Source organism: Rhinatrema bivittatum, chromosome 2 (genome assembly GCF_901001135.1).
Source record: "Rhinatrema bivittatum chromosome 2, aRhiBiv1.1, whole genome shotgun sequence".
Lineage (NCBI taxonomy): Eukaryota > Metazoa > Chordata > Amphibia > Gymnophiona > Rhinatrematidae > Rhinatrema > Rhinatrema bivittatum.
The window spans coordinates 609,083,321-609,111,168 of record NC_042616.1 but is presented as its reverse complement, the minus strand read 5'-3'; the positions used below and the strand labels follow the sequence as shown (position 1 = coordinate 609,111,168).

The window sequence follows — 27,848 nt, the reverse complement described above, 5'->3', positions numbered from 1 at the left end:
ACCCCTGAAGTGGAGAGTTTCATTATAGTAATGATTTTCAGCTTTTAGGAATAAAGTGCAGGAATGATGTGCAGTCAGCTGTGGTTATGAAAGCCTTTATGGAGAGGTGAAGGAAATGGTGGACTTCATCAAGGACCACCAGATCACTCTGTAGACCAATGGCTCTTAACACAGTCCTCAGGACACACCCAACTAGTCTAGTATTTAACATGTCCACAATGGAAATGCATGAGAGATCGCCATCTAATAGTTGCAGTGCATGCAACTCTAGCTCATGCATATCCATTGTGGATATCCTAAAGATTAGACTGACTTGGGTGTGTCCTAGGTTGAGAACCACTGTTATAAATCATATCTGCTTCTGCTTCCACTTCCTGACTCATCATTGATATTGCAGAGGTTCCAGAGCAGTTTTCGAAGGACGTAGTTTTCACTCGGAGGAGGTACTTTATGAACCTCCTATCCCCAGAAGTAAGGACTCAAGGATTTAACTAGCATGATCAGAGAAGCTCTAAACACACAAACATCAGTTCAAACTGGGGTCCAGAAGAAATAGCCAGCCTTCCAGTTTATAAGCTGGAATATCTCACTGTAGTTGGGAAGCTAAGGTTTTGTTTTAAACTATTGGTTCTTTGTAACTTCAGGCTGCCTCATTTCTCAAATGTTGAGGACCGTTACATGCTATCCTTTTGGAAATCCCATTTCAATTGTCTGCTTAAAAGGGCATTCAGGCCATTTGTAAATGACATGTTCAGATTGGTAATCTCACTCTTCCAAACCTGCTGGCTGCATGAGAGAGGGTGGATATTTCACTTTGGGTACTCCCTGGCTCTCTAGAAAACTAAAGGATTCACACCCATCCTAGACCTAAGTGACTTGAATATGTTCTTAAAAAGGAAAGAGCTTGATGACTTCACTAGGCAGTCCTCCTAAATCAAGAGAACTGACCTTCTTCTCTGGACCTTGTGAAGGTCTACAGTCAAACGCATATTTTCTGTAACTTAGATGTATCTCAGATTTGTGTTAGGGGCACAGTATTTCTAGTATCTTATCTTACCTTTTTGGTTTAGCTTTTGTTTATGCACTTAATTATCTTCTTGTAGAAGGGAACCTGTTTTCCATACCATTTTTAGTTTTTGGGTTCATATGTGCTTGCTTCACTTGAAGCCTTCCGCAGTGTCATGGGACATAATGAAGGTAAGCAAGCTGAGGAAAGCCCCTATTGAATCTTTAGACCTTTTGTAAGCTTGCGTACTTGACCTGGAAGATTGCTATTTTGGTTTTGGACACTTCAGCCTACATTATGTGAGCTATAGGCCTTAATAACTTAACACCAGATGAGTGAGTTCCATCAGAATAGGGTCATGCTTTTCACCCATTCCAAGCTCCTGTTTTTTGTTGATAGACTTCCCAAATCAAACAGTATTCTTTTAACATTCGATTGTCAATGTCATGCACATAAATCAAAGACTAGTCTTCATCCACTGGATTGAAAGAGAGCTGTTCTCGTCTATCTGGAGCAGACTAAATCCCTTAGCCCACCCAGCTATTTTTTTTATTTTTTCTCTCTATCCTTGGGCCAGGCCCTTCAGTGACAGACTACTGTATTTAATTGGTATTAGATTACATTGATATGCTCTTGGAAGTATGACCTTTTAGAAGTGCATGTCAAGATTATCTCCTTAACAGACTTGCAACATTCACCAACTGAAAAGGAGATTAGGACCTTTCCTGTCCAAGATGGAGGAAATTTCCCTGTATATAGAGGGGCTGCCCATAGTGGTGCATGCCTCTCTCATGAGCTTCCAGTATTGGGAGGAAGTCCTCATCATGAGGTAGTGGATTCTGTTCCAGTGGAGTTCCTTCATGAATCAGGAGAAGAATTGGCTTTTGTTCATTCTGAGATCCTGCCAGACATTTCCCCATCAAGTCAGTAGAGATCTCCTTGGTTTCTATTATTGTTGGGATCTTACCTCAGTATTCCCCTGAGGAGGAGGAAGATTCCATGAGGATTTCTTCAGATCCACTAGCGGACTGGACTCAGAATACTTGTCCTTCAGAAGATCTCTGGCAAAGACGCTGTCAATCTGTCTTGAGCTTCTTCAGTTTTGTCAACCTTCAGTGGACACCATGGTTATTCTGCTTCACAAACTCTTCAATAACCTGTAGATGGGGCAAGCTTTTGATGCCATCGCCAGGACTTTGGCCACTTCTGTAGGAACCCGAAGGCTTGCATAGTTGTGAATGAATGGCCTCTGAAGATGTGCATGATCATCTCACATATGTACACTGTAGAGCAGGTAACTTGTTCCACAACAAAGTTCAAGAGACAATGACTCTGATAAGGAACATCAATCCACCTTTACATATGTTACTGTCTTCCCAAGTCATCCCTACTGCTTTTTGCAGCATCATTTACCACCTCCTATTTTTAAGCAGCAGGTGCATTAGCCAAAGGGGTTTAACAGCAGATGCAACCTAAGCCAAAGACCCAATTTTTGAGGCCCTTCAGACCCAACTCCCTGCAGCCTATGATGGAAAGGGTAAAGTCCTCCAGGAATGATTCTGTCATCAAGTCTTGAAAATTGTTGAGTATGGCCATCACTTATGCTTCACTTGTCCTCTTCTGACCCAATAGAATTCAGTCTTAAAATCCAAACCTTCTTAATGTGTTCAGTTGCAGCTGGAGGTGAAATCAGATTAGAGTTGTGGGGAATTTAGTGGCTCAACTAAGGGCCACTTTTATTGAAGACATTTCCAATGCTACTTCTTGGTCATCTGTTTACACCTTCACATCCTACCACTGTCTGGGCAGCATGTCCCGAGGAGATGGTAATTTTGGGCAATCTCTTTTGTGCAGCCTATTCTCTCAGTAGTCCACATTTTACCTGGTGGGGCTGGGTTTCTGTTTAGGTATTGCTCTGCAATGCATCCCTTAGCTTGAGACTCCCTACTTGCTATGGAAAATTCATGCCTGCTTGTTGGTAGAGAAAGCATGATTGCTTACTTGCAAACAGGGTTCTCCATAGACAATAGGATGAATCAGCCATACCTAATACTCACCTCCCTGGCAATTTGACTGCTTCGCTGAAGCGAAATTTCTGGAAAAGATTTAGGGGCTGACAAGGCAGCATAAATGTGGGAACTTCCACGTATGCTTGGTAAAGACTTTACTCAGCTTTGAGAGCTGCATCATGTTGTGCTGTCAGATGACATTACCCCATGCATAACGACAAGAGAGGGATCAATTTTAGATCTAATTCTCAGTGGAGGACAGGATTTGGTGAGAGAGGTAACGGTGGTGGGGCCGCTTGGCAATAGTGATCATAATATGATCAAATTTGAATTAATGACTGGAAGGGGGACAGTAAGCAAATCCACGGCTCTCGTGCTAAACTTTCAAAAGGGAAACTTTTGATAAAATGAGAAATTGTAAGAAAAAAACTGAAAGGAGCAGCTACAAAGGTAAAAAGTGTGCAAGAGGCGTGGTCATTGTTAAAAAAAAAAAACAAACCAAAAAACCCCCCAAAAAAACCATCCTAGAAGCACAATGCAGATGTAGTCCACACATTAAAAAAGGTGGAAAGAAGGCAAAACGATTACTGGCATGGTTAAAAGGGGAGGTTAAAAGGGGAGGTGAAAGAAGCTATTTTAGCCAAAAGATCTTCATTCAAAAATTGGAAGAAGGATCCAACAGAAGAAAATAGGATAATGCATAAGCATTGGCAAGTTAAATGTAAGACATTGATACGACAGGCTAAGAGAGAATTTGAAAAGAAGTTGGCCGTAGAGGCAAAAACTCACAGTAAAAACTTTAAAAAATATATCCGAAGCAGAAAGCCTGTGAGGGAGTCATTTGGACTGTTAGAAGATCGAGGGGTTAAAGGGGCACTTAGAGAAGATAAGGCCATCGCGGAAAGATTAAATGATTTCTTTGCTTTGGTGTTTACTAAAGAGTATGTTGGGCAGATACCCGTTCCGGAGAAGGTTTTCATGGGTAATGATTCAGATGGACTGAACCAAATCACGGTGAACCTAGAAGATGTGGTAGGCCTGATTGACAAACTGAAGAGTAGTAAATCACCTGGACCGGATGGTATACACCCCAGAGTTCTGAAGGAACTAAAAAATGAAATTTCAGACCTATTAGTAAAAATTTGTAACCTATCATTAAAATCATCCATTGTACCTGAAGACTGGAGGATAGCTAATGTAACCCCAATATTTAAAAAGGGCTCCAGGGGCAATCCGGAAACTACAGACTGGTTAGCCTGACTTCAGTGCCAGGAAAAATAGTGGAAAGTGTTCTAAATATCAAAATCACAGAACATATAGAAAGACATGGTTTAATGGAACAAAGTTAGCATGGCTTTACCCAAGGCGAGTCTTGCCTCACAAATCTGCTTCACTTTTTTGAAGGAGTTAATAAACATGTGGATAAAGGTGAACTGGTAGATGTAGTGTTCTTGGATTTTCAGAAGGTGTTTGATAAAGTTCCTCATGAGAGGCTTCTAGGAAAAGTAAAAAGTCATGGTATAGGTGGCGATGTCCTTTCGTGGATTACAAACTGGCTAAAAGATAGGAAACGGAGAGTAGGATTAAATGGACAATTTTCTCAGTGGAAGGGAGTGGGCAGTGGAGTGCTTCAGGGATCTGTATTGGGACCCTTACTTTTCAATACATTTATAAATGATCTGGAAAGAAATACGAGTGAGGTAATCAAATTTGCAGATAATACAAAATTGTTCAGAGTAGTTAAATCACAAGCAGATTGTGATAAATTGCAGGAAGACCTTGTGAGACTGGAAAATTGGGCATCGAAATGGCAGATGAAATTTAATATTGATAAGTGCAAGGTGATGCATATAGGGAAAAATAATCCATGCTATAGTTACACAATGTTAGGTTCCATATTAGGTGCTACCACCCAAGAAAGAGATCTAGGCGTCATAGTGGATAACACATTGAAATTGTCTGTTCAGTGTGCTGCAGCAGTCAAAAAAGCAAACAGAATGTTGGGAATTATTAGGAAGGGAATGGTGAATAAAATGGAAAATGTCATAATGCCTCTGTATCGCTCCATGGTGAGACTCTACCTTGCATACTGTGTACAATTCTGGTTGCTGCATCACAAAAAAGATACAATTGCGATGGAGAAGGTACAGAGAAGGGCTACCAAAATGATAAGGGGAATGGAACAGCTCCCCTATGAGGAAAGACTAGAGGTTAGAACTTTTCAGCTTGGAGAAGAGACAGCTGAGGGGGGATATGATAGAGGTGTTTAAAATCATGAGAGGTCTAGAACGGGTAGATGTGAATTGGTTATTTAGTCTTTCAGATAATAGACTAGGGGGCACTCCATGAAGTTAGCATGTGGCACATTTGAAACTAATAGGAGAAAGTTCTTCTTCACTCAACGCACAATTAAACTCTGGAATTTGTTGCCAGATGATGTGGTTAGTTCAGTTAGTAGCTGTGTTTAAAAAAGGATTGGATAAGTTCTTGGAAGAGAAGTCTATTACCTGCTATTAATTAAGTTGACTTAGAAAATAGCCACTGCTATTACTAGCAACGGTAACATGGAATAGACTTAGTTTTTGGGTACTTGCCAGGTTCTTATGGCCTGGATTGGCCACTGTTGGAAACAGGATGCTGGGCTTGATGGACACTTGGTCTGACCCAGTATGGCATGTTCTTAGTGTTTCCATAAAACCCTGTTATGGGTAAGCAAACTTGCTTTCTTTGTGTGCATTTATGAAAGTCATATTTCTACTGAGGAACACATTTAAACACTTTTTTTTGTTCTCAGCATGATCTGGCACTTCGAGCAATGCATAAACCAAAGGTGTTGCATGGTCTGCGCTTCACTGTAATTGCAGGTCCCCATCATCTGGTAGGATTTTTCCATTTTGGGATCTTGACTTGCCAGCTTGAGTAAGGGAGACTACGTAGGACCATCTAGGTTGTCCATTGCTCTCCTCTCACTGAAAGTTGCTTAGTCACTCTGATCACCGTGCTGATCCGAGCAGCAAGATCTTCCGAATCACACCCATCACATCTTCATGGGCAGTGATAGATGTAGCGTTAGTAATCTTTGAGGATGTTTCTGCACAGCTTCATGCATTTTATTTTCTGTCGTGTGACTGTACAGAGGGTGTCTAGTGTTCTCTGCTGCTACTTCTCTGGAATAGGTTTATGCAAATGCCAGAAGTCTAAAAAATAAGGTGGGGGAATTAGTGTATGGCATTAGATGAAGATATTGGCATAAGACCTGGAAAAGGACAACTATTGAGAGATGATGATATCAGGATACAAAATACGGCGACATGACGGAGCAGATGGACGTGGTAGTGGGACGCTATATGATAAGAATTCCATAGAGTCAAATATGATGCAAATTCTATAGGAAATAAACTGCACTCTGGAATCTGTAAATAGAAGTTTCATGCAAATCTAGGAGTATAGCAGTAACAATTTTTACTACTATCTACCTGACCAAGATGGTGAAAGAGATTGTGAAATGTTAACGGATTATTCAGCTACTAAGCGTGAAAACATAATGGGAGATTTCAGTTACCCACAAAAAGATAAACAGTTAATTTTTTGTCACAATGAGTACAATATCCAACTCAAAAACGTTATGAAACTCACTTTTTTACTTTTCAATGTGCAATATAATTTTTACTTTTTTTCATATACTTTCATATACATATACCTGTTACGAAGATGCTTCGATTGCACCAAGTGAAAATTGAAGCATCTTCGTAACAGGAAGGTACCATCTCACTCTAATTTTTAAAGAAAATTTCGTTAAAGTTCTGAAAAAATAAGATAAAACAAAGATAAATGTGTTTAGTAATAAAGGACATGGACCTATGATTAATTATGACCCGAAGAGGCTATACATGATAACAAATGAGTCAGTATGCCCACGGGTGTTATGATGGTCCCTTAAAAAGTTAAAAGAAGTAAAAAGTAAAAATTATATTGCACATTGAAAAGTAAAAAAAAAGTGAGTTAGCTAGATTTCAGTTACCCCAATATTGATTGGGGTATGTCCCTTCAGGGCATTTCAGGGAGGTTACGTTTTTGTAGATACCATAATTGACTGCTTTGAGTTAATGGGCCTAGAACAGAGGAATGTATTTAACCTTTTAGATCCTGCTCATTGAAGGAATTATTTCCTGATGCCCCTTTTTACATATGTTAGTTAACTAGACCCAAATATGGTATAAAACAATTTGCAAGTAATTAAAGTATATGAAAAAATGTTCCACTTGTGGAACGTTGGTACCTAAAAGGTTAAACATCCATGCATGAGCTAAACTCTTAAACTATGCGGTTGTTCCTTTCAGGTTTTTCTTCATCATTTTCCTCATTTTTTCACAGTTACTTTTTTAAAGGTTAAATGCTGTCACATTTAGTGTGCTCCCTCGAGTTGTCAAAATTGATGATGATGTGATCACTATTGCCAAGTGGCTCAAACACTTACCTATCGCACCAAATCCTGTATTCCACTAAGGGCTAGGTCTAAAATAGTTTTCCATCTTGTTTTTTTTTGTACCAGCTGCTCAATGAAGGAGTCAGTTTCATCTAGAAACTTTACCTCTCTAGAATGTCCTAAGAACAAAAGTTGCCATCCTGGGTCAGACCAAGGGTCCATCAAGCCCCAGCATCATCGTTTCCAACAGTGGCTGATCCAGGTTACAAGTACCTGGCAAGTACCCAAACATTAAGTAGATCCCATGCTACTGATGCCAGTAATAGCTGTGGCTATTCCCTAAGTCATCTTGATTAATAGCAGTTAATGAACTTCTCCTCCAAGAACTTATCCAAACCTTTTTTTAAACCCAGCTACACTAAATGTCCTAACCACAACCTCTGGTAACAAATTCTAGAGCTTAATTGTATGTGAAATAACTTTCTCCAATATAACATTCACCCAGTCAATTCTGGGGTAATTTGAAATCACCCATTTACTGTGCTACTGATTTTGTTAGCGTCCATAATTTCTTTCAGCTTTTCATTGTCTTAGTTCATTCTGGCCCGGTGGATGGTAAGATACCCCACTACTATTTTATTCCCCCTTTCACCTGGAATTTCTAAAAAGATTCAACATTGTATTTTGTTTCCTGTAGAACTTTATCCTATTTGACTTGATGGTCTCTCTAACATATAGTGCAATCACTCCAAGCAATCTGATTCATCCTGTCATTTCGGTATAATTTGTACCCTGGTATCACAGTGTCACATTATTCTCCTTCCATCAGGTCTCTGAGATGCCAATTATATCTACCTCTTTATTCAGTGCTATACACTCTAGAATTTGTATACAGATATTTCAAAATATGTATTTTGTTTGAATGAACCTGCTGTTTCCCCGAAAATAAGACCTAGTAGAGGTTTTGCTGAATTGCTAAATATAAGACCTCCCCCGAAAGTAAGACCTAGCAAAGTTTTTATTTGGGAGCATGCCCGTCGCACAGAACACCAGAGCATGCAGCGGTGATTTTTTTACCCTGCAGGATTCACAGTTAGTTGTCATCACAAACCAGCATAACCAGACAACTATTCAGAATATAATAAATGTTCATTTTTTTGTTCAACAATATATGTGAATTCTTCTTCATGGAAAAATAAGACATCCCCTGAAAATAAGGCCTAGTGCATCTTTGGTAGCAAAAATTTATATAAGACACTGTCTTATTTTCGGGGAAACACGGTAGTTGACAGGGGTAATTTGGAATCTTTCTGTACTTTATTTTGACACCTGGTCCACTTTGGCATTTATTGTGATCTCTATACTGGGATGCCCTATTTTCCCTGTTCTCTTAATATCCTTCAAAGGTACATTTAGTTTGAACCATGTGCTTCCGATAACTGTTGGCTTCCCCCTTTCATCTAGTTTAAAATGTTTGTATCCATCATAATGGCCCAGATAAAATGTATTCCACAAAGGTCAGAAAAAAGAGAAAAATCATCTACTAGCATGGCTAAATGGTGCTGTGGAAGAGGCTATCCAAACCAAAAAGGCATCCTGTAAAAAAAATAGAAAGCAAAACCTAATGAAGAACATAGGAAGGCAGGTAAGCACTACTAAATTAGCTGTTATTTATTTATTTTTTTTAAAATAAAGCAGGCCAGCAGAGAATTTGAGGAGAGACTTGCCAAAGAGGCAAAAAAGAGAGAAAAACTCTTTGAAGGAAATTTTAAAAACATCAATAACCAGATAGACTAAAGTTGTTGTTATCCCTGGGAATGAATAACGAGAAATATATCTACTTTATGGGATCTACCAAATACTTGCAACCTGGATCGGCCACTGTCAGTGGTCTGTCCCAGAATGGCATTTCTTGTCTTATGTAACAAACAAAACTTGCAAGGGCATCAGATGGGGGGTGGGAGGGCTGGAGGAGTGGCAGGGAGACTAAAAGGAGTATTCAGAAAGGATGAGGCCATAGCAGGAAAACTAAATGAATTCATGCTTCTCTTTACAGAGAAGGATGTTCACACCTGAACCGTTCTTTGTAGGTGGTGATTCAGAAGAACTGAACCAAATCAGCATGAATCTGGAAGAGGTGTTAAAGCAAATTGACAATCTGAATAGTAGCAAAGTACCAGGACCTCATGGTATTCTCCTCAAGAGTTCTAAAGCAACTGAAATACAAAATTTCAGAATTACTACTGGTAACCTAACATATCGTTCAAATCTGCCTATATACCTGAGGACTGGAGAGTAGCAAATGTAGCTGATTTTCAGCAAGAGCTCCAGGGGTCACAAAAGTAACTACAGCCCTGTGAGTCTCCCTTTGGTGCCAAGTGGGCCTCAGAGGTCTTTCCTGGGACCTGTGCTTAATTAATCATCTAGAAAAGTGAGCAACAAGTGACGTGATCAAAATTGCATTATAGTTAAAACACAGACTCTGAGGAACTGCAGAAGGACCTTGTAAAATTGGGGGCATGGGCATCTAAAAGGCAGATGAAATTTAATGAGGACAAGTGATGTACATAGGGAAAAAAATAATCCAGACTATAAAAACTCAATACTGGGTTCTGAATTAGGAGTAACTAGCTGGGAAAGGGATCTTGGAGTCACTGTGGACAGTATGTTGAAATCCTCAGCTCAGTGTGCTGCAGCGGCTATAAAAGCAAATAGAATGTTAAGAATTATTTGGAAAGAAACGGAGAATACAGTCCTGGGAGAATTCCGCGTTATTGCAGAGCTCAGATTTTACACAGAAGTCCCCTCCTGGTGTACCGCGAGCAATGCCCGTCCCGCTCACGGCACGCCGGGTCCTGTTTCTTCTTTGCCGTGAGCAGAGGCTGTCCTGCTCGTGGCGAAGATGGAACAGGCCCCGGTAAGAGTGAGTCTGTGTTTGTATAAGACTGCAAGCCTGGGGGATGAGAGAGAGAAGAAAGCATGTGTGAGGGTGCGAGGATGTGGGTGCCAGAGAGGGAGTTCATGTGAGGAGATTGTGAAGAAGTGTGTATATGTGTGTGAGATTGGGAGCTGGTGTGTGTGAAAAAGGGATTGTGTGTATGTGAGGGTGCCTGCTTGTTTGTGAGAGAGGAAGCCTGTGTGAGGGTGTGTGTGTGTGAGAGCCTGTGTGTAGAGAGGGGAGCCAGTGTGCAGGGATGTGTAAGAGAGAAACATAGGGAGTCTGTGTGGGTTTGTGTGCAAGAGAGGGAGCCTTATGAGAGGATGTGTGTGTATGAGAGGGAGCCTGTGTGGGAGTGGAGATAGAGTGGAAGGGATTGCGCTGAGAGGGGGAGGGGAGAGAGAGTGGCAGGTGGAGAGGTTGGGGTCTGAGAGGGAAAAGTGAAAGGAGACTGGCCAGGGTAGTGTAGAGAGAGGATGGAAGAGACACTCTTAGAATGAACTTCTGGGGAAATTCTGCTCAAAATATTTCTCTGCATTTTTAATAACTTTTCTATATTACATTTTAAAATTACTTACTTAGGGGCTGATGCAAATTGGTGTGCTGAGCCGAGCACACTGTTAACCTGCAGTCGGACACTGGTAGAATAGGCCCTAATCAATCCTCTAATGCAGTGGTTCTCAACCTTTTTCCCATCGTGACAGACCACATGTGTGACACACTGCTCATTACAATTTATGGCGGAAATAAAAAAATAAAGGTCCAGTATTATTTTTATTGTTAAGAATGACACAAGGAAAAGATACATATTCTGTCTGAAAAGAAATTGCATAAACGGTAAACATCCCACACCAAAACAGCACCAATTTCCAGCACTTAACAGTAACCACCTTACCTAAGAAAAGGCACCACTGAAAATATTACACCAGGCCTTAAGACACCAATACATCTCCTATTAGGAAAAAGGACCAAGTCAGGCTGCTATAGAGCCCTACACAGAAACTACACGCCAGCAGAGAACCTCACCTAAATCACATATGCTGACCCTCACCTAACAAAGAATAAAGAGACCAAAACGCATAACTAGAAGCATGCAGACAAAAACTGAATTGGAAACCGCAACAAGCCAGTCTTTGTATGCCATGCAACAAAGGAAAAAAAGAAACATCACCCATCCTTATAAAACAAATCAAGAAATATAAAATCAGTAGCAGTAAAACATATTAACAAAAAGAACAGATTATTTCAAAACAGCGGATGAATGGAATATCCAATAGTTAAAAACTCATGAAAAAAATTTCTAGATACAAATAAAATATTTTAAAATAGCAGACACAAAGACCCAGTAATGAAAAGTAATAAGGATACAAAAAATGTTTTGCTCTGCATACCTGGGAACGTTTGATATCCAGGTGCCCTGAGATTGTTTTGAATTAGGAGGAGGGGTGGCTTGCTTGGAACTTTCTCCTCTCTCACACTGGCTCACATATACACATGCTTTTTCTCTCTCACTTATATAGGCTCTTAATTACACATGCTGTCTATCTTTTCAGGCTTACACACACAGATTTTCAATCACACACATACTTTCTGTCCTTTTTCTCTCACACACAGACTCTCATTCACATGCTTACAAACATGTCCTCTCTTTCTCTCATTTACACACAGGCTCTCAATTACATACTCACATGCTCAGTCACCTAAACCAGCTCTGTCACAACTCTTACATGTACAGGCTCTCAATCATTCACATTATTTATTTATAAGTTTTTTATATACCGCTGCTCATGAAATATCATATTGCGTCGATTTACATATAACTAAAGTTGGAAGTACAAATAACAGGGAGATTTTAACCAGGAAAAACAACTGTAGAGTGAGTCACATAAGGGGTAGAGAAAGAGAATGAATAGCAACAAAATAAAGTAACAGCAAAACCAATAACTGTATTAAATGATGTTGTGAGATGTAAAGAGTCTGGTGGGGTGCGTTCAGTTCTTCAAGGAAACGCTTGGCTTGTCTTAAGCTTTTTCTTGAACATCCTTTGGCAAGTTTCTTGGCACAGATCAGGTGGTAGAGCATTCCATTGTATGGGCCCTGCTGTGGAGAGGGCACGTTTTCTAAGAGAGGACTTGGCTGGGGGTGCATAGAGTGAACCTTTGTATGCTGATCTTATAGGTCTCAATATAACCCAAAGGTGCAGCTGAAAAACAGAATACTTCAAATTGTGAAAATTTCAGCTGAAAAAGAACTCATAAATGGATCTATCTAGCAACCGTCATAAAGTAGCCTCAAAGGATGTGTGGCTTATTGATAAAGCCTATATTACTTCAGGCTTAGTATAATCATAGGTTGCAGATAGATTTGTTAATGCACCTGCCGGTGCGATGTAGCTGAAGCACAATCACTGTATACTTGAATTGACTAGTGAGTGCACTTATCTTGAACTACCACGTAGAGAGAGTTGGCTTGCACGGTCCTGAAGTTACCTCCGACACTACAGTGTTTCGGAGTCGTATGCTCCTTCCTCAGGGATCTCCAGGTAAGGACGAGCCATCTACATGAATCTGCGTGGGAGATGAATGCAGCATAAGAGTTCTTTATGTGTCAACAGACTGCAAAAATATACATAATGGCGGTCAGAGACGGAAAGCCAACTTACTTCTTAATGTCCGGTCAGTACTTATCTGTGAAACAACGAATGCTTATACGCTGTAAAAAATGAAAATAAGAAACACTTTCATGAAAACGTGCGGAACAACCTTCACTGTAAAGGGTGGATGTAGACTCTTGTATGGCTGTACTTACGTACACGAATGTGAAAGATCCTGTCGGCGTGCCGTTTCAATTGCTGACAGCTAAAGCGTAAAAAGGACGCCAAATTTAAAGGGATTCCATCGACCTGAAAGGTTGGAGGAAGTGACGTAATTATGACGTGGTGGGATGATCCTTATAAGGTAATCCACGTCAGGTGGGGACAGCCATAATTGTGAGTGCCGAATCCGGGCAATGACGCAAAACGGCAGCCATATTGGTAAGGGGGTTTACCTGTTCATTAATACCAAATATGGAAAATGACGTAGGTGGAGCGGACATTTTAAAGCAAGGGGGAATGTCAAAAAATGAGGAACGGTATACCAGGAGGAAAACAATGAAACGCTGCTTGAAAGGAAGTTGAATCAGATGAGGGAAAACCACTCAACTTTCTCATTAAGTCCTTGGGGTTCAACAGATCGCAGTTGGAAAATCCATCGATTTTCTTTATAATTAAGAATGGTCGAGCGGTCTCCCCCTCTCCAATTCGGGGGGACATGTTCCAAAATGACCCACTTAAAGTCCGAAAAATTGTGAGAGTATTGGATGCAGTGTTGAACCAACGGTGCTTTTGTGTCTTTGGTATTGACCCTACTGCGATGTTCTGTCAACCGGGTACGAATCTTGCGTCTAGTCCGTCCCACGTAAATTCTATTGCACGGACATTGAAGGGCATAAATGACGAATTCAGTATTGCAATTTACTTGATGCTTAATGGGGATCTCAAGACCGGTTTGGGGGTCTAGCCACTGTGTACCAATGAAAGCCTGGAGACAGAACGAACAGTTGCCACATGCTGTTTGCCCAGCCAAAGTTGGATGGCGGAGGGGAACCTTATCCACTGCCCGGACTATCCTTTGTTTGATATTGATGCCTCGGGAGTATGCAAACATAGGAGGCTCTCTGAAAATGGCATGGGGACTGAGGACGTGCCAATTGTTCAAAATGGCTGTTTTGACGTGGGATGTAAGATTAGTGTATGGTAAAACACAGATGAGATTGGTGACTTCATTCTTTTGTCTATATTGAAGTAAGAGATCCCTGTCTGAAAACAGTATACAGTGATTGTGCTTCAGCTACATCGCACCGGCAGGTGCATTAACAAATCTATCTGCAACCTATGATTATACTAAGCCTGAAGTAATATAGGCTTTATCAATAAGCCACACATCCTTTGAGGCTACTTTATGACGGTTGCTAGATAGATCCATTTATGAGTTCTTTTTCAGCTGAAATTTTCACAATTTGATCTTATAGGTCTGGCAGATGTGTGATGTCTAAGAGGGAAGGGAAGGTTATACATGCTATCTCACTTACACACACAGGATCTCAAGCACTCATGCTCATTCACTCACTCTCCCCCCTCTCCTGAAATAGCGGCAGCAGCAGCCTCCTCCACCTCTAACCCTAAAGGCAGCAGCAATCTACTTCATTTTCAGCCCTGGCGGAGCAAGGAGTCCCATCGGCCACGGGGGTTGTTGACGTTCTTCGTTTTTCTCTGAGCCACGCTGCTCATTCCTCAGGCTGTGCCTCTTTTCTTCGGGCCGACGCTGCCCGCACTAGCATGGCCTCTTCTTCTCGTGCACGCACCCGCTGCTCACCACTTCCTCTTCCGGGCCGCAGGTGGAGGTGGGAGGGCGGGAAGAAGAGAGCATGCCGGTGCCGCTGACTCCAGCTCTCCTGCCGCGTTCCGCCCAGGCTTTCAACGACACACCGGTTGAGAACCACTGCTCTAATGCAATAAGGGGATTAGCGCATATTCAACGCGCATCCAATGCGGAGTGAATCTAATAGCACTCAACACATGCAAATGCATGTGAATGAGGCTATTAGGCATTCACTCCCGATGCCAAAAAAAAAAAGTGCACATTTAACTGTCATCTATTAACGCCTGCCAGGAGCAGGTGTTAATAGCTGTGCACATCAAAAAGAGATGAAAAATAAAAGTGAAAAAAAAAAAATTTGACAGTTGGACTCATCATGAAAACAGTCGCCGAATTTAACTGCGTCAGTCTACCTTACTGGCAGACAGCCAGGAAAACCGACGCCGATAAACTCTGCGTTTTGTTTTTAGCAGCGAACGGTAACGAAAACCAACACCGGGTTTATCGGTGTCGGTTTTCCTGGCTGTTTGCCGGTAAGGTAAACAGACGCCAATAAATTCGGTGTCGGTTTTCGTGGCCGGCGTACTGCAGTCACGAAACTGATTGGGTTCTCGTTAGCAATGATGTGCTAGGGTCGCGACCCCTAATTTTAATATTGCATGGCGTCCTCCTTAGGGGTGCCATGTGCGCGTATTAAGAGAGCAGGCGCTGACTGTTCAGCGCCCGCTTTCTACGCAACTTTATTGCATCAGCCCCTTAGACTGTCATGTATGTTGTTGTTTTTGATTAATATAATTTAAAGATTTTGGGTTCAGAACTTTACATTTTCTTGTGCATAATTCCCCCAGGTGTAAGAATAAAACTGTGGATATCATAATGCTTCTATATAGATCTATGATGTGACCGACGCTTTGAGTATTGTGAGCAGTTCTGGCTACCCCGTCTCAAGAAAGGTATATTGTAATTAGGAAAGGTAGAGGAGGGCAACACAAATGATAAGAATATGAAATGTTTCCCTTATAAAGAAAGGCTAAACAGGTTAGGGCTCTTCAGCTTGGAGAAGACACTGAGAGGGGATATGTTAAAGGTCTATAAATCATGAGTGGGGTGGAATCGGTAAATAGGATTGATTATTTACCCTTTCAGATAGTTTTAGGACTAAGTGACGTTCATGAGTCTAGCAGGTAGCAGATTTAAAACAAATTGGAGAGAGTTTATTTTCACTCGGTGTATAATTAAGCTGTGGAATCTGTTGGTGGAGTATGTGGTCAAGACGTTTAGCATAGCGGGGCTTTAAAAGCGGTTAGACAAGTTCCTGGAGGAAACGTCAGGTGCGCTGGGGAAAAGCACGGTTTATTTCTGGGAGTTTGCGACAAGGAACTGGATCTGCTGGGTAGCTGTGACCCGGATTAGCACTGCGAGAGACAGAATTTTGGGCTTGGTGCTCTGACCCAGCATGGCATTTAGGTCTGGTGGCGCTATTCCAGCAAGAATGTACAAATTGTTGAGATTAGTTGGTTTAACGCAGACTGTTATATTTTGGCAGCTGTCATTCAGCTGTGAATTGATTTTTCAGCGCCTGGCCAAAACCTTCCCAAACAGGAATGTGTATGGTACGCTGGAATGACATAGGACAAGCATGGGGGTTCTGATCACAGCTGGGTGTATCCCCAGTTTTGAATTTGCAAGTTTATTGCAGACTTAAAATGGTGGATGCACTACTTTTTCTGAAATTGTTCCTGTCGCACCTTGCCTCAAGCAGTAGTTGAAGTGAGGACTGAGAATTTTTGCTGCAAGGTACTAATGAAGAAACTGGATCGTAAAGGGTTCTTAACTAACCATATTGATCACATTTAGAACAGTTTAACTGAATATTTATAGAGTACATTTATATTTGTAAATATTTACTCCTGAAATGTTTATGCAAGGAAATGTCTACAGTGGTTCTCTTCCTGTATATAGATCACTGTTTTTTGCATGTAAGCCACATTTGTAAAGAAACCACTAACACTATGCACAACTATCCTTTTGAGTGTAAATAGATCAACACTATATCACCTCTAATATGTTGATTATATCATGTTTTTATCACTCACTGTTTTTTTCAAGAAAGGAAAAATCTCTAACCATCCATATATTTGGTCTCTTAATTTCACCCAAAAATAGATTTAACAAAAAAAAATTTTTTAGGAGTGAAGAGGAAGGTTTCATATCATTTCATTATATCACTGCATCCAGCAGTGTATAGTAATTTTAATCATCAACCAACCTCCTCCACACGCTTTATAATTTTTGTGTGTATATGTGCGTGCAAATTTGTGATAACTATATATCAAATCAAAAACATTTTTCTGCAATTCTTTTTTTCAATTTTGCCATAAAATACTTTTCTTCCACTCCTTTCGTTGAATGGACATATTCCGAATTTATTGCCAAAAACACCGACAAACTTGTTGTTTTCAAGCTAGCAAAAGCTACTAAACGAAACAACTTCCCTTGAATTTATCTGTCTTAAATTGATTTTAGCCAGTGTCCATGTCCCAACGGGGCCTTGTTTCGAATCCTCGATTCTTCGTCAGGGGACACGTTATTCTTGTCCAGTGGTTGGTAATATTCGGCGTTTCCTCTCGATTTAATCCGCCACGTTGATCTATTTACATTTGTAAAGAAAGCAGTATGAGTGTGCTTACACATGCATGAATTTTAGGAGATGTCCTACTATTATCTGAATAATGCTCTAAGCTAATTCAGAGGGTTGCAGCTTAACTACTCTGTTATAAGGATTTCCAAGTATTACATTATGATCAGGAACATGGGGAAAAGTTGCTTGCAAAATGTACACTGTCCTGATTATGAGTGCATGGCTAGTCAAAAATGGTATTAGTCCAATAAAAAAAAAATTTTGCCTGCAGTTTGTTGACCTTTCATCTTTATATGCAAGTAACCTACCCCAGGGAGTGCATTACGGTATTAAAGGGTTAAAGTTTGAGGAAAAATGTGTGGGTTTTGTTTTCCTGAGCATCCACAATCCGGGGTTAAGCATAACCTACATGCGGTCACGACAGGGCGGCAGAATAGCTTGGAATCAGAGCAGAGGGGAGGAAAAATTTTTTTTTTTTTATGCCCTCTTTTGTAAATGAGTGATGACTCTCCTTTGGGACTTTTTAATGATTCTTTTCAATGGATTGCATTCAGTAGCGCGGTACTGCCCTTTTTTGTTTCTGGGAAAAGCTTGATGGGGGCAGGGGAGGGGTGCCGATGAGCTGGCATAGCCTCTTTTCTTCCTGCGCCAGTCTCGGTTTCAGTGGCCATTATGTCAGTTTACAATAGATGTTTAATATGTAGTTTGTTGCAAAGGCTGCAGGATTCCCATGCACATCAGTGTACAGTGGTTGGAATCTGGTTCTTTGCTGACCTGCCCACCCAGGAGAGGAGTCTTTCTGTGAGGAAGAATGTAAAAGCCTGTTTCTTTCTCATATTTACTCTGAGGTGACCCTGCAACTGGTTGTTTAATGCTTCCCTCTTGCCTCCTGTTCAGTGCACAGATAGGGATGGCTGCTGAGCAGAAAAGAGACTTTGCTGTGTCATGCCTGATGAACTCAAGGTAGCAAAACAGTGGCTAGAGCCAGAGGGCTATGAGGGTGAATAAAAGTATGGCCAGCAGAAGAAAGGAGGCAATGCTGCCTCTGTACAGGTTTTTTGGTGAGACCTCACCTAGAATACTGTGTCCAGTTCTGGGTGCCATACACAAGACAGCCTAGAGCTGATCTAGAGAGAGGCAGCCCAAATGGTCCAGAGTCTGCAACAAAAGCCTGTTAAAATGAGGCTAAAAGGCCTAAATAGCCATGTTTTAACTTTTGTAAGCCATCTTGTGCTAAGAATGTGGAGAGCAGGCTAAAAATGTTTTTAAATAAATTCCCTAGAGAAGAGTACAGATGCAGGGGACATGAGAGAAGCATGCAAATATTTCAGTTTATAAATTCAGGGACAGAAAGCAAACCTTTTCCAGAGTAAGGAAGCAGGAAGTTGAGCATGAACCTTCTTCTACTCCTAGATATTTAACAATCCTCCACAAATTAGAGAGAAGATCATCAAAGAATATTACAGGAGACTGAAACTTACTGCTGATAGGCCTCCAGGCATACCAACAGAATTAGCAGACCCAAATACTCTGTGCTGAAGTATTGAAATTGAATGGCCAAAATCAGTCTCAATCCTTAAACTTGAACAAGCATTTGGATGAGTTGAAGGACTGAGTAACAATCTACAGGCACGTGTGGGGAAAGAGGCAACAGAATTTGTAAAATAAAATAAAAGAATCAGGTTAGCAAACAAGGAAAAATGGTTGGCAAAAAGCATAAAAACAGTGTGAAATACAGAGTTCCTTCAGCAGTCACACACAGATCAAAACCTGACTCTGGAATGGCTAAGGGGAGTTGAACTTAAACCTAATGATGCTTCTTGCAGCACAGACAAATGGATTACGGACAAGATAGGGATGTAAACACAGAGAAGCAGAAGTTCCTCAAAAGATATTTATTGGTATAAAAAGTCCGTGAATGCCCCACTCAAGGCCTGAGTTTCGCCCAATGAAGGGCTGCTTCAGGGGCTCATTCAGATTGACACTAACAGAGAATCCCAAAGCATTGGTAGCAGGTCTATGTGTCTTGTTGATGTACTCATTCCAATTTATTTATGAAGGAGCTCTTAAGCTCATGACAGTGTGAATACTTCGGGTACATTCAAAACATGCTGGCTCCATATTTTGATTGCCGCATAAGTATTTCTACAGTCGGGACGTTTTTGATTCCCTGCTATTTAACCAAAATACTCTTGAGATTTGGAGCCAGCATGTTTTGAATGTACCCGAAGTATTCACACTGTCACGTGGTTAAAATTGACAAGGCTAATAGCAGGGCAAGGGTAGTATTCCTTTCTGTAAATTTCAGAATTCTTCTTCCTCACAAACTTATTCTCTTTAGCTCTTCAGTAATACCTGGTATCCCTTAACTTCTCAGGTAATAATCTAAATAGTTTCAAACAATGTAAGGCTTGGGTCACGGGGGCATCTTGGCTCCTTAGCTGCCAGTAAGGGTCCTGCCCATCAAGATTAGTCATTTAACTTTGAAATTCCAACTTTGATTACCTCTGCTTTTCTCCCCTCTTCTTTCATTCTTTGTGGCTTTTTTTTTTTTTTTTTTATATTTCTGCCTTTTATATTTGAGGACATTATGATCCTGATTTATCAAAGGCTTTCTTTAGGATGGACTTGCTCGAAATTGTTCTTTCTAAAAATTGTAACATCTTAAATCCTTTCTTTAACACAACTAAAAGAAAAATTTCAAATGATCAACCTTGGTTTCTGGAGAAATTGAACTGAAAATGTTGCTGGGATGTTTCTTCTTCTGCGAGGTTCTCTCTGCAGGAAAGAATGTTTTTGTTCCCCTGGTGTTTCCACTTAAGACCCTGTGACAGCAGCACTTTGAATGGTTTATGACCAGGATGGGCGTATAATGAAACGGAAAAAATATATATACGCCTGTTCAGTTGTTAACACAAGAATCTGGAGCATTGCTTTGTTTTATCAAACTAGTGGGATTTGTTTCTTCTGTTCCACTTACCAAAAGGTTTAAACACCCCCCCTCTTCCCTGACATTTCTAATTGCAGCCATTTTGAAACAAAGGGGTTGTTTTGTGCAAATTTGTAGAAAAATGTATGTATAGTTTTGCCAAATGGAATCTTTCTCAGTTTTGAGCGCTTTCAAGGAATTACAGCAAATTGTGTGTTGCGTTTCAGGCACGAATAGAAGCCTCTGGTGGAAGCAGCACATGCAGGACGGGATTTTCTAAAGATGTTTATCGTGCCACTGCCTACCGGCGCAGTCTACATGAAGGGCAGCCTCTCCTAACCGGTACGAGCTAAGTCCTTGCAAATAATTCTGGTGACGTTTTAATTGCTGCTGTACTCTTTGCCAATGTGTAATCTGCTGTCTAGAAAAGCAAACCCTGTTCATTTCCAGTTTTTTCTTTCTTTTTTTTTTTTTTAAATCTGTGCATTTGTACATAAAATGTTTCTGAACTTTTAGATGCTAATTAAATGACCATCCCCCACAGGTGCTATCTCATTTACTAAGTAATAGTTTGTAAAAGCCAAGAGAATACTGTTTTGTGGGAAGTTTTCGTAAGAATTGCCAAAAACTTGTGGTGATAAATTAGGAAAAATCTATTTGGAATCGCTCCCAGCTGAAGTTAGCCTTTTTTTTTTTTTTTTTTTGCAGAATATTATATTAGACTTTGGAAGTAGGGGGGGTATTACGTTGGAGGAAGAAAGGGACGTGTGTATGTTCTGATTTTCATGTGTCCAATGCTTTCTTTTTTTTGCCAGGGCTGCTGATTTTTTTTTTTTTTTTAAAGGGTTGTTCTGTGGAGGGAGGAGGGTTGCCTGAGAGACCTGTTTTGTTGGAAACGTGCTGTGTTGCAATGAACAGGGCCTGGTCAAAATGGTCTCCATAATTTCCTTATGAAAAGGTGGGAAACGAATAGTCTGGAAATAGAAGCGTGAGAATTTGCATGAAGCAGTTTTATTATTGTGACCTTTAATTTTCCTGTAACTTATGATTAGGAGGGGCATCCTTCACAGTAGTAGAGGCTACTTCTAATTTCCCCATTGGCCCCCCTTATTTGAAAATGTTTAATTTTTTTTTTTTTTTAATGCAAGGCTAATAGATGCTAGAGGTGATGCTTTTTGTATATTTTACCATTTTTATGGGATACGAAGTGTAGCAAGTGAACAATCCGTTGTGCCCTCACGAACGTTTAGCACAAATCATTGCTGTCCTGTTGAAAGTAATTCCACTCTGACGCTTTTTTATAAGCTGTAAAACTTCATACTGTTAACAAAACATAGGTTACCCGTCATAAGTCCAGGAAACTCTGCATTCATCTTATCCTCCCCCTAATTAATACAAGATTTGTGAAAGCTCTGCAGACCATGAGGGATATTGCTAATCCTAGCCCTCTCGTTACCTCTGTTTAAAGCACGTTCAGATTTCACTTTTGTAACCAGATGTGCTGAGACCAGGAACTTTCTTGTGGCTACAGAAGGCCCTGACTTGTTTGCTCCGGAGGATCCTGGCCAGCCTTGTGCTAAAGAGACACTGTACCTGTCACATGCGTGTTCAAACCAGATCACAGAGAGGTGCGCAAAATAAAAATGTGGGCTAGCGAGCGGCCTTCGTACCCCTGAAGGGGATTACGCTCTCTGAGAAGCATGGGGCAATGGTGACGCTGTTCATGGAGGTGTAGTTGGATCTTGCTTTAGTTTTTTTTTTTCTCTCGTTCAGGCTGGCCAAGGTGCTCTTCGGCTGTATTGCCCATAGGATTAAAATGAATGAAGCTATTAGATGATGTAACATTCTAGTCCTTTTTAGCTTTACAAAGTGGGGTACGCTCAAACAGTATCACACACAGATATATGGTACAGTCTCTTTAATATGCTGAAAATTAGAGAGTTCAAACATACCAGGGTTTCCTGTTTGGAGTTACCATGGATGAAGGCTTCATGTTCTGATGGAAACCCCTGCTCTACAGAGCAGTAATTCAACTGAATGAAATATGGCTTCTACAGGAAGACTGCAGCCCTGCAAATCTAGTACCTGGATCATAGAGTTTATTGGAGTTCCAGATACAAGTTTTTCTTAGGAGCCCAAATTAAGGCTCCTCCATCTTTGTGCCTCCTGAATTTTGCGTCTTTTTACTTCTAGGTCCCTGAATGGTTTCTAATTTATGAAAATCGAGTTGACTAGTTCCTGCCGTTGTGCAGTGCAGAGGTTTTATTGGCAGGTCCTTGCAGGAAATTGCACGTAACAAAAGGGCATGGATTCTGTGGCTGACTGAGCTCACTTGTGTCGTCGTCATTTCCAAGAGCATCCTGAAGTTTACTACTGAAAGGAATCCCAATGTTAACCTGGCCCATGTACGAGTTGCCTTCTGTTGATCGGTTGCTGCTTAACTGAAATCCGTATGCTGCCGCTGCATATTAGCAACCTGCTGTGCCTGGCATGTAACTAATTCTAACCCGCTAGCCAGCTGAAGATCTCCTTTCTTGCTGCTTTTATCAATTGGCCTTTCTCCTGCGGACATCAGACCAAGGGCCGTGTGATAACATTGATAGTTTGTGGAGGGGGAGCATTGGTAACCTTGCTATTTATTGCCTCTTTACTGCTCCTCCCCCAAGAACCCTGACCTTTGCCTCTTGACAGGTCAGCAAGAGAGAGAGAGGTCTACATAATAGAGACTGGAATGTAAAGGATGAGGGCAGAGTTGAGCTTTCTTGCATTTGTATACCATATTTATTTTCTAATACATAAAATGTAAACATCCAGAATACTTTCAGGGTTGGTTAATATGGAAGCTGTGAAGCGGATCCACAGAGCTTTAATTCCAAGCTGTTTCAAGTATCCTTTCAGTTCTGGTTCTCCCCCCCCCCTACCCTTCGATTGCCTGTCTTATAAATCCGGTGATACGTATCAAAATGCCCAAATGGAAGCACAGAGCAAATGCATTCTTGAAGCAAAAAGCCATGGACTTGATTTAGCATTAGCATGAGTAGCTGGGACTCACTATGGTGATATTTTCATATACCTGCTTTGCATTATTCAACTATAATTGAACCTGGAATGTGGGAAGAATTGATTAGCTTAGCCGGAGTGGAAAAATATTTAGAAAACTGGCACAGGCCAAAAGAAATGTTTAGAGCCAGGGAATATTTTTTTTTTTTTTTTTGCTGCTTTTTCCTTTGCTCTTTTTTTTCTTTCCCCCCACATTCTGACCACCTGCTTCTCCTTCCCTTGCATCCAGGCATTCTTCCTTTCCCTCTAGGCCAGAGGTGGCCACTTCAGGTCTGTTTGTGGCCCTTGAGGCCCGGTTTATCAGGCTATCCACAATGAAGATGCACGAGAGATTTGCATGCATTGCCTCCATTGTATGCAAATCTAGCTCATGCATATTCATTGTGGGTAGCCTGAAAAACCTGGCCTGTTTGTGGCTCTCGAGGACTGGAGTTGGCCACCCTGTTCTAGGCCCTCTTTGCATCCTAGCAATAGGGCACTATTAGCGGTTCCCCGCACCAGCCCCTCCACCTCCAAACTTCTCCCTGACCTGGGACCTGCCAGGCAGCTGCTGTGACTCCTGTACCCTGGCCCCTCACCCACTTCCCCGGCATTGCTTCCTTTGGGGCACTAGGCCTCATATTTTAGGTGCCAGGGTGAACTTTGCACCCAGGAATTTTCTAGCCCTGAGCTTAGCATATTTTAAATTTCAAGTATTGAGTTACTCGGCTAGTTTACTCTGTGTTGATATCAGATGTATGTGGTCGTAGACTAATTTGCTTCTATGTTTGTGAAAGCAGCCATGAAGTTAACGGACTTTTTTACCTAACATTAAATGTAGTCCTAAAAAATAAACGGGCGAATGAGAAATTAAACCTTCATACAGTAATCTCTTGACCGCTTGTGTGCGGCCTGTAGTGGAAAGAGGCTTTTGTAGCACCTGTTCTTGCTATAGCACAGTGGTGATTGCCTGTGGTGGTGATCGCTGTAATGTTGATTCCTGATGGGGGCAGTACCCAGTGATGCTGGACACAGCTTACCGGAGCGTGGAGGACGTGAAAATGGACAGTAGCCTGTAAGACTCCTACTCTTTTTTTGAAGAGAATTGAAAGATTAGCTGCTTTTACAGCTGAGCAAAAGGCAATCTGGTCTTCCTCTGTGCTGTGTTAGAAAACATGGCCTGCTGAGTACTCCCAATGAATGCTCCTAAAGAATCAAGGCTTGAGAACATGTTCATCCAGCATTTTGATCCTTTTGATGAACGAGGTGAGGAAGTGTTGGGCCTGGTTTTTTCCCATTACTCTATCCTCACTAGAATTGTAAGGGGTTACTATGGCATAAAATCCAGACGTGCTCAACAGCACAGAATTTGATGATTGCACTTAAGCATTAAGTTCACCATTGAGTGACTTTGACTTAACATTTAATTATGTTGCCATTTTTAAATGTTATCTAAAGCCAATTTTCTGGTTATCCAACTGGCAGCACTTGATAGTAATATAGAAAATGATGGTAGATGATGACCAAAAATGACCCATCCAGTCTGCCCAGAGCTGGATCAATTTGCTTGTCATTTGCTTCTTTAAAAAAAAAAAAAAAAAAAAATGTGGAATTTTTTTTTTTTTTTTGCATAAGCAGTGTGGGGTTCTCGTGTGGTAGCTGCCACGAGAGCTTTAAAAGACCTGCTTTCTGACTAGTCGACAATGTAAAAAGAGGGTTTTGCAGGTAAATCGGGGTCAGAATCGAACTTCACAACTTCTGGGTGCCAGTGTTTTGCGCTCCAGCATTGAAGCTTGTTGCCAGCTCCGGGTGTGGGAGGAATCAGCCAGGGCCTGCGAACCGCGCCTGCTGCCAGATACAGTATGGACGCATTTAGCAGTCGGCTGGACATCCAGAAGTGGTTGAAACCATTTTTGGGATAAAATTTGCTCTTGGGGGCACTGTAACTGCAAAGTTACTCACATGCTTTTTAAGCCCATGCACACCAAGCCAGTTTTGGAATGCAAGATCCCTTCCTGAATTTGAAAATTGGAGCGAGATATGGCTAAATGTGCAGGTGCAGCTTGAGGCGATGCAGAACGGGGAGGGGAAGGGGTTTTAAATGTAGGCACGCTAGCAGCATGCTGTTGCTGTGCGGACCTTTTTGAAAACACGTGGGTGCACGTCTATTACATGCACCCGCCCCACCCCCGGAGCACTCCACAGATTGCTCTTTTAATGTAGCCAGGTTTGTGGACGATGGGAGCGTGCAAATCCACGCGGCGTTGGCTTGCTTCTAACTTTACCCACACACAAGATGAGGAAGTCTGGTTGAAAGTGTGTCCCTTTTTATATCTAAAATGCTTTAGTATGGTTATCCCCAGCATGAGTTTTTTTTTTTTTTCCCCCAGTAAAGTTTCCTGGTTTGCATATCTGGTATGAGAGTATGCATAGCAGCTGTGTGAGATGTTTTTTTAAAGTCTATTAGTATCGCTTAGCCTATGATTAAAGCAAACTGAGCTTGGATTAGTTGCAGCTATCTTGATTTGATATTAAACTTGTCATTTTTTCATTTCAAGAGGATATAAGTTCTCGCTCAAAATGGAAACAGATCCTTGTAGAATAGTTGGGCTGTAGTGGGCTAAGAGTTCAACAACCTGGCAAAACAAAACGCAGTTACCGATCCAGGGCACGCTTGCTATGGAACTGTTGAGTTGTTGAATAAATGTGGGTGGGAGCGAGTTACAGTGCTATTGACCTGCCTTTATTTTTTTTCTCCCCAGATATTGCCTTTGCTTGCAGTTCTAATGTAGACTCCCAAGTTCTAGTTTTTTGTTCAGTTGTGAGCGGGTCATCTTTACCTCTGCGGGACAGATGTAATAAGCTGCTCTAAAGCTGCCGCAGGTTTTTGCTTGTACTTGTGCGTGCATCTGTGTGTGTTTTTTTTTCCTGTGCTAGTCCAACGCGTGTATGTAATAACATGTTCAGTGCAGGAAAAACACACACATAAACCCGCTTACAAACCCGCAGCTGGTTTTGCACGAGTGCCCGCAAACAGCAGGCAAGGAGGCAATTCACGGGCTATGAGGGAGCTACCTATCGGTTAGTGCAGGTTTTTGAATGTGAGATTTTTAGCACCTGGGTCAGGGCAGGAGTTAACTTAACAGCATGTCTGGAGGCTGGTTTACTCCATTGCTGTAATTTAGTGTGGATGTGTGTCCATGCAGATCTGGGCTAGTCATGGACACTCCAGGAGAGAGGGGGTGCCAGCATGGCCATTTGGCTAGGGCCTACAATGTTCAAGGGGCCTACTTTTGTTGGGCAAAATTTTTAAAAAAGCTAAATATATCTATTTCTAATGTATAAATACTAATTTCAATTGTAATTGAAGAATTTGCTAACAAAGAAGCTTGTAAAACCTTCTTAAATAAATAAAAATTATTTGGGAAATTTAGAAAACGATTTCTCCTATTAAGTATCACATCAGAACCTTACATAGGGGCCTACTTTTTCTTAGTTGGTATGGGCCTAATTCCTGCTTTCTCCAGCCCTGGTCATGGATTACCTTCACTTTTTCCGGATGCTATGGTACATTTTGCAGGTTGGCCTTAGAAATCTCTGCTGCATTTCCTGAGCTTACCAGCATTTGCCGGTACAGCTGCCACGCGACCAGAGGGAGAACATGTAGGGGTTAGACACTGCTCTACCTACCTTCAGTCCCACTCTCGCACCAATAAACGTCTTCCTGTTTTGAAAGGGGAAGGCTTTTGCCCCAAGAATCACTCGCAGGTCACCACATTAAAGCGGGTTTCAGCGAGGGTTTCTGTGCGGTGTATTACACAGAGCCTTGATCGCGCATATTTGCACGCGTTTTTGCGTGTTTTACTTCTGTTTGGATTTTCCGTACACATCTCATTTGCACGCGCGTCCTTTTTTTATTACAACCTGTGGAGGCGCCTGCTTTTGCCACACGCGCTAAAATAAAATTACGCCCAGACAGCGCAGATTTCACCGCGGTCTTAATGCTAGACTGGGAAGAAGCTCTGTAGGGTAACAGCTGTGTTGTTGTTGTTGTTGGTACTCCCTTTCAAGGTATGGAAAGGTAGTGTGTACAAATGTTACACTAGAAATGATTTTTAAGAATTTTTTTCCCTACTTAAAAACACCTATAAAATTCCAAAGAACTAAGGTAATCTCCAAACATGCTGCTGTTCAACTCCAAGAGCCAAGCAGCAGCCAAGCAGACGTGATGGTCACATGTAAATGGAGCATTCGGGCTTAGCATTCTGTGGGAATGCTCAGCTGCATTTTGCTGTGCATTGTGCAAAGGATTAGTCAGGAACGTGTTGAAATACTCTTGCAAGGTGGCATTAACGAGAAGCTTGACAGCCTGTGCGTTTTAGGCTTTGGTGTGTGCCTGGAGTCCATCCTAGCTTGTGGCATAAAGAATCCACAGTGTATGT

At 41.4% G+C, this 27,848-nt stretch overlaps 1 protein-coding gene across 1 annotated transcript in view; it reads left to right on the top strand.

Annotated features, from left to right (window-relative positions):
• The window catches only part of CDH2 (cadherin 2), a 399,350-nt gene that overhangs the window by 21,649 nt on the left and 349,853 nt on the right, over positions 1 to 27,848 (top strand). The window contains exon 2 of the mRNA XM_029591171.1: positions 20,595 to 20,709. Coding sequence (XP_029447031.1) covers positions 20,595 to 20,709 — 115 coding nt within the window. The remainder of the gene's footprint in view (positions 1 to 20,594; positions 20,710 to 27,848) is intronic.